The sequence below is a fragment of the Orcinus orca genome, chromosome 1, assembly GCF_937001465.1.
Source record: "Orcinus orca chromosome 1, mOrcOrc1.1, whole genome shotgun sequence".
NCBI classification, from domain to species: Eukaryota; Metazoa; Chordata; class Mammalia; order Artiodactyla; family Delphinidae; genus Orcinus; species Orcinus orca.
Genome location: NC_064559.1, coordinates 30887784 through 30901478, shown reverse-complemented (window position 1 = coordinate 30901478; position 13695 = coordinate 30887784). Strand labels below are relative to the sequence as shown.

The following is a 13695-nucleotide window of genomic DNA, read 5'->3' as shown; positions in this document are numbered from 1 at the left end:
ATACATTAAAATCTGATGGGTGGGTGAGTTACCTTACATTCCTACTTTCAACCGTTTGTTGCAATATCCTTTACTTATTTTTCCATTTAGTTATACTATTCTTGAATCAATCTCTATATTTATTTTGCTAGCACTTCAATTGGTATTGCTTTAAATATTTAAATTAAAATATAGATTATTATCATGATCAATATATTCAACCAGGAAGTGATTGAGTCTTTTTTATTAGAAATAATTCATAATAATTTATTCCACAGTTAATGTTGACCAGATATTGCTTTAAGCATTTTATAGTTATTGGTTAATGTATTCATTTCCAAAAATACTGATTCATTAAATTAATATTTTGTGTCAAAGCTAATTCAAATTTGTCTCTGTTTTTGTTTTTACCATCTTTACTGGAGTATAATTGCTTTACAATGGTGTGTTAGTTTCTGCTTTATAACAAAGTGAATCAGCTATACATATACATATATCCCCATATCTCTTCCCTCTTGTGTCTCCCTCCCTCCCACCCCCCCTATCCCGCCCCTCTAGGTGGTCACAAAGCACCAAGCTGATCTCCCTGTGCTATGCGGCTGCTTCCCACTAGCTATCGATTTTACATTTGGTAGTGTATATATGTCCATGCCACTTTCTCACTTTGTCCCAGTTTACCCTTCTCCCTCCCCGTGTCCTCAAGTCCATTCCCTAGTAGGTCTGCGTCTTTATTCCCATCCTGCCCCTTGGTTCTTCTGACCATTTTTTTTTTTAAGATTCCATATATATGTGTTAGCATACGGTATTTTCTCTTTCTGACTTACTTCACTCTGCATGACAGACTCTAGGTCCATCCACCTCACGACAAATAACTCAATTTCGTTTCTTTTTCTGGGTGAGTAATATTCCATTGTATACATGTGCCACATCTTCTTTATCCATTCATCTGTCGATGGACACTTAGGTTGCTTCCATGTCCTGGCTATTGTAAAAAGAGCTGCAGTGAACATTGTGGTACATGACGCTTTTAAAATTATGGTTTTCTCAGGGTATATGCCCAGTAGTGGGATTGCTGGGTCGTATGGTAGTTCTATTTTTAGTTTTTTAAGGAACCGCCATACTGTTCTCCACAGTGGCTGTATCAATTTACATTCCCAGCAGCAGTGCAAGAGTGTTCCCTTCTCTCCACACCCTCTCCAGCATTTATTGTTTGTAGACTTTTTGATGATGGCCATTCTGAGCGCTGTGAGGTGACAGCTCACTGTAGCTTTGATTTGCATCTCTCTGATTATCGGCGGTGTGGAGCGTCCTTCCTGTGTTTGCTGGCCGTCTGTGTGTCGTCTGTGGAGGAGTGTCTGTTCAGGTCCCCTTGATGTTGTCAGATTATTCTATTTTTCTCCTGAGGACGCTATCGTTTTTGTTTTCTCTGTTTTCTAAATCACGTTTATTATTTCTGAATTATTTAATGATTTCTGTTGCTTTTATGAGTAGATCTCTTTTAATATAATTCCTAGTGTCATGTGATTTTAAAAAATTTTATCAGGAATGCGATTTTTTTACTTTTAACGTTATCTAGATAATCTATAATTTTGCGAATTTTATAAATGCGACAAAGTAAACATTTTTCCCTTAGTTGCTAAACATTTTTAACCCATAATTACTAGAAACTATATATTTAATTTTCTTAGAGCCATTGTAGTAACAAGTGTGAAGATGTGTTTTGCGACCCTGAAGATGAATGGGAACCCGACATCACAGATGTTCCAGTGTCTTCATTTTCCAGAAGGAGGTGAGGACATTTGTGTTACTGGCTTTCCTCCTTCTCAAAAGAACTATCTGTTGTCATGGTGGATATCTGGGAAGGAACCCAGTAGGTCACTGATCAAATTACAGCACTTAGGGCATTAGATCGTTTATATTCAGTTAGAATACGAAGAAACAGCCTCAGTATTTTACCATATAAGTTTTAAGAGCAACTTAGACTGGCATAAACCTAATTTCCTATAAAGATGAACAGTGTTTATTACTTTACCCTTTCTCAAAAACCTGGCATATTCTATGATATTTTATTGTAAGTTACCGAGTTTGAAATGCCGTTAAGTTAGTATGAGCACCTCAGAACGCTAAATCGCGGTGACGAGGACTTCTGTATGTGACAAATGTTGCTTATTAACTACAACATACAAGACTCAGCGCCAGAGGACGCTGCCCCTGCACACGCCCCCGTGCTTGGGTTACAGAGAGGCGAACGCTGTAGTAGGAACGCCTTCATCCTGGGACTCGGTTAGCCCCTTGGTTTGATCTTTGAACAGGACTGCTGGCTGCCATGTCCTGAGGATACGGGGATAAGTACAGAATATTCCCTGCCCTCCAAGACCTGGCGTGGAGGAAAGTTGGGGCGGGGCAAGTTGATGAAGACCTGACCCGAGGCTGGGCAGGGGCTGCAGAGGAGGGTAGGTCTACGGGCATCCGTGAGGCAGGATCACAGGCCTCGGTGGCTGGTGTGGGGTGACAGTGATGCGGGGCTGCAGGCGGGTCCTGGCCAAGCGACTAGGGGAGGGTGGGGTTCCCTGAGGTGGACGGTAGGGAGGCTCTTTTGGACGCGGTGAGTTTGAGGTTCCTGGGGGTCATCCAGGTGTACACTGAGGTCTAAGACTTTGTAGAAGGGATTCAGGAATTTTCAGGGTGTAAAGGTCAGTGGCGTTTCATCCAGCAGAAGCATCGCCATAGATAGAACATGTACTGAATGCATGCGGAGCAGAGTCTCATTCACCTCAGAACTGCTGCTGTCCTTACCCCCATTTTACAGGCGAAGTAACCAAGGATTTAAAGACATAAGGATCTTGTCCAGAGTCACCAGCCTCTCTGTTGCAGAGGGAAGAACAGCGAGTTTCGGGTTAAATGTAGTTTCAACTTCATCGCCTTCAGCGCAGCTCAGAGTCCGTTTGGGTTTCTAAACCTTTTTAGGCCTCTCTTGGTTTTGGCCATGCTTATTTTAAACTCATTTGCATAAACTCTCCTCAAAGAGGTGGAACTGCTTAATTACCTGTGACTTTTGCTTTATTTCCTGCATTCTAGCTGCTAAGCGAGAGTAAGAAATAGCCAGGACGTCGTGTTCATGTTATATGCTAGGTACGTGGCAGCTCGAATCTCAGGCTGAAGGAAACACAGAGCGTGTGTTTTAAACAGACTCTGGGCTCCTTGAGTGCATCCGCTGCAGGCCCGTGCTGTGCAGAGTCACAGGTCCCACCGAGACCTGAGTCCTCGTCCTGGCCGCACGTGGCCGGGGGCCCAGGGCAGGACGTCTCGAGGCTTCAGTTTTCTCATCTGTGAGCTGGAGACAGGACAGGGTCATCCGTGAGGAGCAGCTGCTTCTCCGGTGACCACCGTGGTCTCTGACACTGGACCGATGACGCGGATGATGCGGTGTTGCTGGGAGGGTTTAGATCCAACCTTGTCCGTGGCTGTTCTGTAAATGGCAGTTCTTGCTCTCAGGCACCTAATGTGTATTGAATAACCTTGGGATGCAGAGAGGATATGATTTCTGATCCAATTCCAGTGAAAAGACAAGTGATGTCTTCAGGTGATTTGTCCCGAGGACTTCAAAACCGAGGTGGGCTCTGGCACTGAAATGAGCTAACTCGTCCTGGAGTGGAATTGGGCCGATGGGGCCTGGGACACTTAAACCAGCCCAGAGTGGGTGGCATAAGCCTCCCAGAATTCAACCCAGACCTACAGATTCTTGAGAGTGTGGTTTATAAATTCCTTTAGATTTAAAAATTACTGATTTCTTATTGTTTTATTATAAACAGGTATAAGTTTTGTGTACTTAGACGTGTGGATCAAATACGAGCATTAAGAATTAACATTAAAGTTTTATCCTATTGAAGGTTAGTAATTTACATCTTAAGTCCCGCTGACTTAATAATAAGGGAATAATTAGGGAATCAACAGAAACTTAAATTGTCACTGAAAAATCAAAGCAACATTTTCTAAGATTTCGAAATCAGGTGTTTTCATTTGGCAGAGATGTTTTTGAAAACTTCTATAACTTAAAAGTATCATTTTTTTAAAAACATGGATTGCTCATGGTCAGGAGCCTTGTGTATGAAGTTTCAGCCTTGTAAGAATGTTCATGACAGAATTGCAGACTCTGAGAATGCCTGAAGGTAATGGACTCTTAATTATGGAGCTTCTAGGCAATGATGTGCTTGTTCTGCGGTGAAATAGACCGGTTTGGGGGCATATAAATTTTGACATGTGCTGTTGACAGTTAAAAGTAAAATTTCCCCCGATGTTAAGTAAAAATTCTTTGAAAGGAATGTGACAAGCATTTTTTAATTTGAGTTTAAACATTGTTTAACTACAGTCGTGTTGAAAGAATAAGTTTTCCTAGTTCAGACTTAATGGGATAATGTACGCTTTTCTTTCGCTACTAAGTAAAAAAACTGTAACCTGTGAGAATTGATATTTTCTCTCCCTGTTGTCAGTCATAATTCTGTGTTTCTCTCGTAGGAATTCATGGGGAGATTTTATATTTGAAACATTTAGGCGACTACAGATAGAATGCTTTTGTTTAACCATCTTTTCAACAAGTAGCGTTTTTCTGTGAGTGGCCACTAGTAGAGAGGGTCCTGTTAAGGAGAAGACTTCAAAGGTCCCGCTGGACTGAGGTCTGGGGCCACAGCCTGATGTCTAGGGGCTGGAGCTGGGCTTTGGAAAGTTGGTCCATGGGTGGTGATACGGAAGCAGGCGCTCCTTCCGTCACACCCCAGGGGGAGACGTGAGTGTTTTTACCCTCGGCTGAGGGGAGAGGCAGCAGGAAGAGCCCTGAAGGTCAAATCTTGGGGTTGCCTCCTGCCTTGTGCCGCTGCTGCGCTTCCCGGTGCTGTGCTCTTCACCCTGTGCAGCAAATATTTACTTGAATTTATTGACCTGGATCATTTCCCTGCTTAAAACCCTTCCCAGGATAACTTGCTCAGGATCAATCCACGCTCCCTTAGCTGGCATCCGAGGTCGGCCCCAGGCTCGCTCCGGGGGCCCTCCCGGCTCTGGGGCCGAGTCCTTCCATCCGAGCGCCTCCGCAGCCCTCCGTGCCCTCCTGACTTCCTGTGGACCGTAAGCTCTGTGAGCCCAGAAGCCCTGTTTGCTGTGTCTTAACCACAGTATCCGGAGCCTGTGAATAGTAGGACAGCTGACCCTCGAACAGCACGGGTTTTCAGTAGTAAACACGACAGGATTGGGGTTGGCTGAGCCCGCGGATGTGGAGGAACCCCGTGTGCCGAGGGCTTACTGTGCGCCCCTAATCCCCGCCTCATTCACGGGTCAGCTGTACATTTGTTCTATTCAGTTCATTAACTAGAGGGTTAGACTGGTACCTGAAAATAGTAAATTCCTGTTCGATAAACCAAATTAATTTAACCCTTGATGAAAATATTTCCATGGAAAACATTCTCGTGGATGTCCATTCTCTTTGGAGAATTTAAAACTGTGTCCTTCGCATTTTCCCACGTGGAGTGTCGCTGCCAGCCTTACGGTTTCTGTTTTTCCAGGAGCAGGACTCTGATGAAGAACAGGAGGATTTCCAGCTGCCTGCATGGCATAGCGGCCCCCGTGGCCCAGGATTTGCACTCTTCACACTCATCAGGTACTTTTCTCTTCAGACTTTGTTGTTTACTGGGAATAGCTCCAAGTCTTGTCTCTGCCACTGTCCTGTTTCCGGTTCTTGTGCAAATCATTTCATCTCCCGGAAGCTTCCATCTCCTCTGTAAACAGGGTGGACCGGAGACCCCTCCCACTTCTGAAACTCTGTGCTCTGTGATGTATTCCAAGCCTTTAGTTGAGTGACTAGTTCAAATGTGGAAGACGTGTGTTTGTTCAAAAATGTATGAGGATGTTGTTTTCTTCTAAGTGAAAAACAGGCAAAGTGTAGAAGATTATGTATGACAGGATATCGTATGTGTGAGGAGGAGAAAAAAGATGTATACAAACATGCTTATGAATGAATATGCGCTCCCTGAAAGCACTGGTTTGTCCAGGCACTTGGGGGATGGGACGGGACAGGAGGGAAGACGTCCTTTTCACAGCATATCCTTCGTTTTCTTCTGAAGTTTATATAATATGCATGATTTGTCTAAAGCTGCTTTAATTTTTAAAAGTTTAAAAGACAAAGTTATAGGAATTATTCCACTGAATAATTATTTCATGCCAATATTGACTATGTTAATTTTCATAAGAAGAGGGGATACACTGTAATTTATATGTGTAAGTACCTGTAATAATTAAAATTACTGCCTGGTAACAGCAGACTACTGCACAGCAATAGAAAAGAACCACTGATTCGTACAACAACCCAGATGAACCCCAAAACATGAGGTTGAGTGAAAGAAACTAGATGATAACGAGTACATTCCATATGATTCTATTTATAGGAAGTTCAAAAATAGGCAAAACTAATCTATCGTGACAGAAGCCGAGTACTTCAGGTAGAATGGTGGGTCACGAGGGAGCCTGCTGGAAAGCGGCGCTGGACGTGTTGCACGTGCCGATCTGAGCAGGGGTTGCGCGGGGTACACGTGTGTCCGAGTACTTCAGGTAGAATGGTGGGTCACGAGGGAGCCTGCTGGAAAGCGCGATGGGCGTGTTGCACGTGCCGATCTGAGCGGGGGTTGCACGGGGTACACGTGTGTAAAGACAAGCTGCACACTTAAGATGTGCACAGCTTACACTTTACAGAATGTCACTTGTGCCTGAGTAAATGGAGTTTTAAAATTACTCCGTAATGTAGTAGTCTATTTCGATAAAGGTGTCAGTGGAATATGAGTAGCCATGAAGGCAACTGTGTCTCGTCTTTGCCTTTAAAATAAAGACACTGGGGGGCTTCCCTGGTGGCGCAGTGGTTGAGAGTCCGCCTGCAGATGCAGGGGACACGGGTTCGTGCCCCGGTCGGGGAAGATCCCACGTGCCGCGGAGCGGCTGGTCCCGTGAGCTATGGCTGCTGAGCCTGCGTGTCCGGACCCTGTGCTCGGCAACGGGAGAGGCCACGACAGTGAGAGGCCCGCGTACCGCAAAAAAAAAAATGAATAAATAAATAAAGACACTGGGGTTTCTTTTTTTTTAATCATAAAATTATCTTTTAGGAAGATAATTATTATCCTACTACTTGTTTAATATAGACTTTATGTTTACCAGCAAAATAAAAGTTTCTATATCTGTAGTAGCAACTTATTTATTCAGTATTATTTGAGAGTAAGATATTTTACAAAGGTACCTTTTCCAGATAACTAAACCTGTTTTGAGGGTCGTTTTTGTTTTTTTTAATTGAAGTATAGTTGATTTACATCATTGTGTTAGTTTCAGGTGTTCAAGGGTCATTTTTTAAGGGCCCTTTTTAAAGGTCAAGATACAAGGGGAAGTCAGACATATAAGAGGTCTTTGCTTGTTTGCAGTTTTCAGAGAGGGAGCTGGAAACCCACGTGTGCATTTAGTGCGAACCTGCCCGGGGGGCTGCGAGGTGTGGGAGGACAGGCCTGCCAGCTTCGGAAAGTCGAGCCAGTGTCTGAACCTCTCACCTTAGGGGCTGTATTTCGAAACTAGATTTTTACAAGTCTTTCTGACACGCTGATGCTGGATTTGGGGATGCATTCACACCGGTATCTCACTAAGCAGGCGTTACGTGGTTAACTGTCCGTGGTGACGGGAGGAGCGTCGCTGTCATCGTCACCCTGTAGTGACAGAGCTTTGGGCTGGCAGCTGTTTTCTCTTCCCAAATCCAGCTCCTATCTCGGCTCTCGACTCTTAATAGTCCCCACCTGGTGCCTTTATTTCACTCTGCCTTTTAGTTTGCTGTTTCTAATGGCTTATGGAGTAGAGCAGAAAACTAATCGTGCATATTAAATGAGAACCCTACTCACGTGTTAGCATTCCGGGATAAAGTTATTTCCAGAGGCGCCAAATGAGCTCTTAAAGTTTTTCCGTTTACCTCTGGTTTGGACGGTGCTTCGAAAATTATGCTGAGAGTCTGTCTCCCCAAGATGTGATAGATTAACTGTAGACAGCTGTTTGGCTTGCACCTCTTTTGGTTGTAGGATACCTAGAGCAGGGGCTGTTACAGGAAGAGCTGCCGAGAGGTCTCCCTTCTAACGTCGTTTGCTCTATTACTGCCTGCTTTTCCAGCTTATAAATTAATTAAGCTTATTTTACTTATATTTAATGTGTTTATATTATTTTATGCAACTGCCATTGTTTTCACCAACTCACAGTTCCTTAGGTGTTACCAAAAAGTAAATAAAGAAGGAGGTTAAGCCAGTGGTGACGTGGGATGTTTGGATTCCCTGTCATCTGTGTCTGTAGCCGCTAAGCTATGGATGGATGCTGTTGAGAGGTTGACTGATTCTTCTGTGGAATTGTGTTTTCCGCTTGGTGTATGGAAGTAAGGTGTCCTGAAGTAGGAATAGCCTACTTGGAATGTGTGGCCAGTGTTCTGTGGCCGCTTGCACTGATGGGTTTGTTTGCAAGTATCGTCCCTGGAAACGAGGCTTGAGGTGGCTGTTTTCTGTCGACACAGGCTTAGCAGGGAAATCAAGCCCCGTGTACCCAGATTCAGCAGAATCCTTTCTTCCTGGAGTTTGCAAGGAATTGATTGGCTCGTCGTTAGAGCTTCTTGGACCGAGTGACGATGAAGAAAACACTGTCGCGGACAACTTGATTAGTAATTTCCTTAAAATCCACGACGGGATACTCGCCGTGTCCAGAGCTCATGAAGAACAGGACGAAGACAGTCAGAGTAACGGTGAGCAGCCCCTGCCACCCGCTCATGAGCACCGCGGTTCCCTGCTCCGTTGTGCGTGGCTCTGTCACCTCTGTCATGCGGTGCCCGGCGTTACAGTGTCTTCATGCAGATCAGACGTGAGCTTTCGTACTCGGGGGTCACTTCTCATCACTTTTCTTCTTCTTCCGAAGTGTTCTCCGATCGAGCAAACCAGTCGCTCGCTGTGCAGGTGGCGAGCGCCTTCGAGCGGCTCGTGGTGCTGACGAGACACTGGCTGAGCGGCGTCCCCCCCAGGCCTGGCACGGGGGCTTCGCCGGCCGAGCTGAGACAGGAAGTGAGGAAGCTGGGAGGCTGCTTACAGTTGTTTCTGCAGGTAAAGTGATCTCGGCTTATCGCTAGGAGAACTCATCTGTTCAGCAAGTGTTTATCGACGCTCTCCTGTTCGCATCTTGCCCAAAATTCGACCCTTAGGATTTTCAGAAGCGCTTTCTGTGTTAAAATCCCAAGACTGTGGATGTTGGATGATTGATTGATGGCAGCGAGACTTCCCAGGGCTTTCTGCGCCCCGGGCACTACAAATGTTAACTCCTTCAGTCCTCACCGCAGCCCCGGACGTGGGCACTGGTGTTGTCACCCTTTATCAGTGAGGAAGTGGAGGCCAGGAGGGTGTGTCGACTGTTCACAAGTAGTAGGTCATAGACTTGGGCCCAGGTCGCCGTGGACCCAGCGTGTGCTCCTACCTCTGCCCCCCCACCCCCACCCCGGGCCGTACTGCCTTCCGCAGGGGCTGCCGGGAAGGGGTTCGGGGTCTCGCTCTGGTTACGGGTGGGGCTTCAGTGCGGGGTGAGTTAGTCACAAGCCTGCTGGCACAGGGGCAAGGAAAGTAATCTTGTTTCCCTGTTTACCTTAAGTCAGATAAGATGAGGCTTGGCTGTAGGAAGAGGTAAGGTGGAAGCTTCCTTCCTCTCATAAAATCTGGAGGCGGGCTTGGCGGCTGCCTCGGGACCCCGGTTCCTTCCGTGCAGCTCTCGGCTGGGCCCCGAGCGTGGCCCCAGGCTCTGTGTCTACCGCGTCCAGGGCTCCAGGGAAGGTCAGTGCACGGGATGGAAGAAGGGGCCTTCTTCTAAGGAGGTTTCTGGAAATGGCCACATGACATTCCTATTTATGCATCTTTGGCCAGAACCTCCTCACGTGACCACACGTAGCTGCAGGTGTCCCTGGGAAGTGCATTTTTACTCTGGCAGCCGTGTGACCAGGGCGGACTGGAGGAGAGGGACATGGGGGCTGGTGCTGGAGAGACCCCGCGTCTGCTGATGCCCGCACCTCCTCAGAGAGGCTCCGCACGTACGAGGGGCCAAGGCAGAAACCCAGAGGGACAGGCTTTGTAGCGAATGTTCTAGATGCTTGGACAGACCCTGTAGAGCCTCCCAAGGCTTCCCGGTCCTTCTGCTCTAGTGGATGCTCAGTTGGCTCAGATGCCTCCTGGGAGGCTCTCTTTCTGACTGAACTTACGGGTCCAGTGTTGAAACTAGACGTGTGGTTTCCATTGTCCATTATTCTCCCCCAGGAGGTCTTTGTGGGGTTCCCCGAGACCTGGCCACACATCCCTCCTATTAGCTCCTCTGATAATAACCCTGTACGTTACCCGTTGTGCCGTTTAATGCACTCTGTCGGTGTGGGCAGTGAGCTCCCGGCAGGTGGATGGAATGTGGTGTCCTTTCTCACGAGGACTCGTTTTGTGATCAATGCTCGGTTGGGTCCTTGTTATTGAATTAATTATAAACTGACATTGGACGAAGGGTCATTTTGGATATAGGTCACGAGGAAACAGAGTGACCGTCACAAGGAGGGTGGGCCGCAGACCGGTGAGGACGGGGGACAGAGGCAGGAGGGCTCGGACAGCGCAGGCCCTGAGAGTGCGGGCCGCAGGGTCACCCCCAGCCGCCTGGGCTCCAGCCGCGTGGTCGCGGGAGGGCTGGGTGACTCGGTCAGCCTCAGATCCTGGAGGCGGTGCAGGATAGGGAAAACCCAACCCAACCCGCCGCGGGCGTTTGGAAGTCCGGTGTGTGAACCGGGGCTGGATTAGGTGTGCGTGTGTCCTTGCACAGACTTTGTGAGTCTCCTGTTGCCCACCTAGAAAGTGAAGCGGCAGTGCCAACCTGGCGAGGCTGCTGTGACGGCCAGTTAGTTGGCTGGTGTTACAAGAAAGGACCGCAGGGGACCTGGGGTGGAGCGTTCTCCCGTCTCTTCCGTCTCGAGGAAAAGCACTTTGACCATAACTTAGGGCTGTGGCCTGTTGCCCTGTGAGAAATGCTTTCCATAAGGAATCAGGGCGGAGAGGACGGGTGACCTGGAGGGGGAGGTCAGCGGAGCTCAGGAGACGCTGAAGTTCAGCCGGCAAAACTGGATTTAGGAACTAGGCTCTGCTGAAGTGTAGCCTGAGCATCCTTACCTTGCAGTGATACAGGCAGCATTTTCCAGGAGGCAGACCCGGGAGGGGTGCCTGAGCCGCCCTCCCAGCTCCTCTGGGGGACGTGGGGGAGCCTTTCATCTGCAGGGTTTCAGGTCTTCCCTCCCTTTTCCCTTCCCCTCCCCACCCCCCATAGTAGGAAGCGTCCTGGTTACCCATCCGTCAGACGGCCCCGGCACAGGGAGCGCTCGGCCACCGTCTCACGTCTGGCTGCTGCCTGCTCCCCTTCCGTCTCCTGTTAATGCAGAAGCTCTCTGAGGGCAGCCTGTGTCCTAGTCGTGTCATCACCGTCAGAAGCTATGGGATCGCACGTTGTCTGGTCCCGATCGGACTTTGATGAAGCACGGTCACCGTATCGATGAATGCAGAATCCGTTTTCTTCACACTGGTCTTGTTCTTACCTCCCCTGGTAATCTCACGTATCCGATACCCTGGTCCATTTTTATCTCACAGGGATGCTCTTCAGATATTTCATCAATGGTGAAAGAGGCTCAGAAGCAAGTGATCCAGATCGTACACCAAGCCGTCAAGTACGCGGGGCAGCTAGCAGCTCTCAGCGGGGACCAGCTGCGCTCCCTGGAGAGCAGCGACTGCGGGGCTGCCGGCCTCCAGGTAACTCGGCAGCGTTCGTGGTGGAAGCCTTCATCTCAGGGAACAGTAGGGGCTTCTGATAGTGGTGTCGCTAAGCAGGATGAGTAGCGGCACATCCTTTACTAGTTTAGCAGGAGATTGAAAGCTGTCCCAGTCTAAGTGGTTAAATGCACCTGATGATCTGGGGTCCTCGCCGTGCCTTCCAGATCTTTGGCTTGAAGGTCTGCCATGTGCCCTGGAGGGTGGGTGCTCAGCCGGCCAACATGTGAAGAATGTAATTACGTTTGCATGTCATTCTAGAAGCTGTGTATTTGCTTGCTTTAATTATTCATACTACTGAAAACATAATATTGTATTAAAACGTTCTAGCAACACGGTGTCCTAAGAGGATGAACATTCTTTAACATATAATATGTGGGATACAAAATTACAGACTGGCTAATTTTTTTTCCTTATGCACCGTTAGTTCTTATTCTAGCTTTTGTTGAATTAATCAACTCGGAATGTATTACAGTCCTAAAATAAGCAGAAAATATAACTTAATTATTTGGTAATTTAAAAAGAATATAGAACTTGAATTTGCCAGTTAACGCTTAAAAACTTTTCCTAGGATGATTTCATGGGTGCTGTTTGTGATGGTGTAGGCTTGGGGATGGAGAGTCTCCTAGATTCTGGCCTAGAAAAAGCAAAAGAGCTTGAGCGTGCACTCCGAAGGCAGAGTCCCCGAGATGAGGTAAGACGAACAAGGCGATGTCCTGTATAGTACCAGCCGGTATGTAAAGCTGGTTTTTAAACATAGTTTAACTCAGTCAGTGACTGAGGTTTTTATAAATCTATGTATTTTAGCTTGTGTTGGATTGTTTTTTACTGAAAAGGCTGTTGACGTCATCACTCATGGTGACATTTCCCAGGTTACACCTGAGTCACTGCAGCCCCTTTTGTGGTTCGTGCTTTGCCGGTCCTGCCCGGGCTGCCTGGGGATAAACTGAGCGGACAGAGTGTGTCAGCGACCCCTAGTGGCCACTTTCCGCTTCTCTTTTTCTTCCTCGTCTTTGTTCAGGACTCTGCTCTTCCACTTGAGAATGGAAACTACCATTTATCGATCCACTGTCTTGAACAAGGGGAGTTCACATCAGTTGTCTCGTATCAAGATATAGGACCAAAGGAGATGTGGGTGGCCTCCTGGGACAGGCCTGTCCCCACCTCCTCCAGCTAATTCATGTCACAGTACAAAGCCAGTGCTGGCTCACGGGGGCTGTGGGGACCGGCTGGATCTTGCCATTGGAGGACTGTGTGTGTGACCCGGCTCCGTCACCTTCCAGCAGTTGTTTACCGAGTCGCTCAGTGTTCTGAGCCTGTTTCTTCACCTGTCATGTGTGATAACACCCGTGGCACAGGTTGTGAGCCATTTACTTATTAAGTGACTCCTGGTAGCAGGTACTGGGCCAGGTGTTTACACGGAGTAGAGGTGACCCTCACTCACCACCTTGCGGGGGGCGGTGGTTACTGCCGGTCCCGTGGCTTCACTGAGCGGGGGCACCTAGTCTCCCTGAGTCGGGGTCTTACGTTCTACCTGCTTGACTCCCAAAGTCAGCCTGCCACGTGGAAGTCACTGATCACGCACCAGTCTTCTCTGTTGAGAGTTTGGATTAGTGAGTCGGGGATTCGGAAGGTAGAAGTTCAAACCTTGTGGCGGTGGATTTCAGGTTGGTCTGTTCTAGAGTCTTGTTGTAACACCTGTTGTTAGAACCACATCTGAAGGAGCTCCCTGGGGACACTCGGGTTCCTGAGGTCACCCGCGTGGGTGAAGAGTTACGTACATGCTGGTGATCTGGGGAAGGCAGGTGCGTGGAGGGCTGTCGGTTCCCACCCCTCTGGGGGGCTG

At 47.8% G+C, this 13695-nt stretch overlaps 1 protein-coding gene and 1 long non-coding RNA gene across 2 annotated transcripts in view; one reads left to right on the top strand and one right to left on the bottom strand.

Annotated features, from left to right (window-relative positions):
• The window catches only part of LOC125962759 (uncharacterized), a 146282-nt gene that overhangs the window by 120438 nt on the left and 12149 nt on the right, over positions 1–13695 (bottom strand). The window lies entirely within an intron of this gene.
• The window catches only part of KIF14 (kinesin family member 14), a 49671-nt gene that overhangs the window by 30457 nt on the left and 5519 nt on the right, over positions 1–13695 (top strand). Inside the window, exons 22-27 of the mRNA XM_033415902.2 lie at positions 1668–1768; positions 5532–5626; positions 8546–8770; positions 8941–9122; positions 11673–11831; positions 12421–12543. Of these exons, the coding sequence (XP_033271793.1) occupies positions 1668–1768; positions 5532–5626; positions 8546–8770; positions 8941–9122; positions 11673–11831; positions 12421–12543 (885 nt within the window). The remainder of the gene's footprint in view (positions 1–1667; positions 1769–5531; positions 5627–8545; positions 8771–8940; positions 9123–11672; positions 11832–12420; positions 12544–13695) is intronic.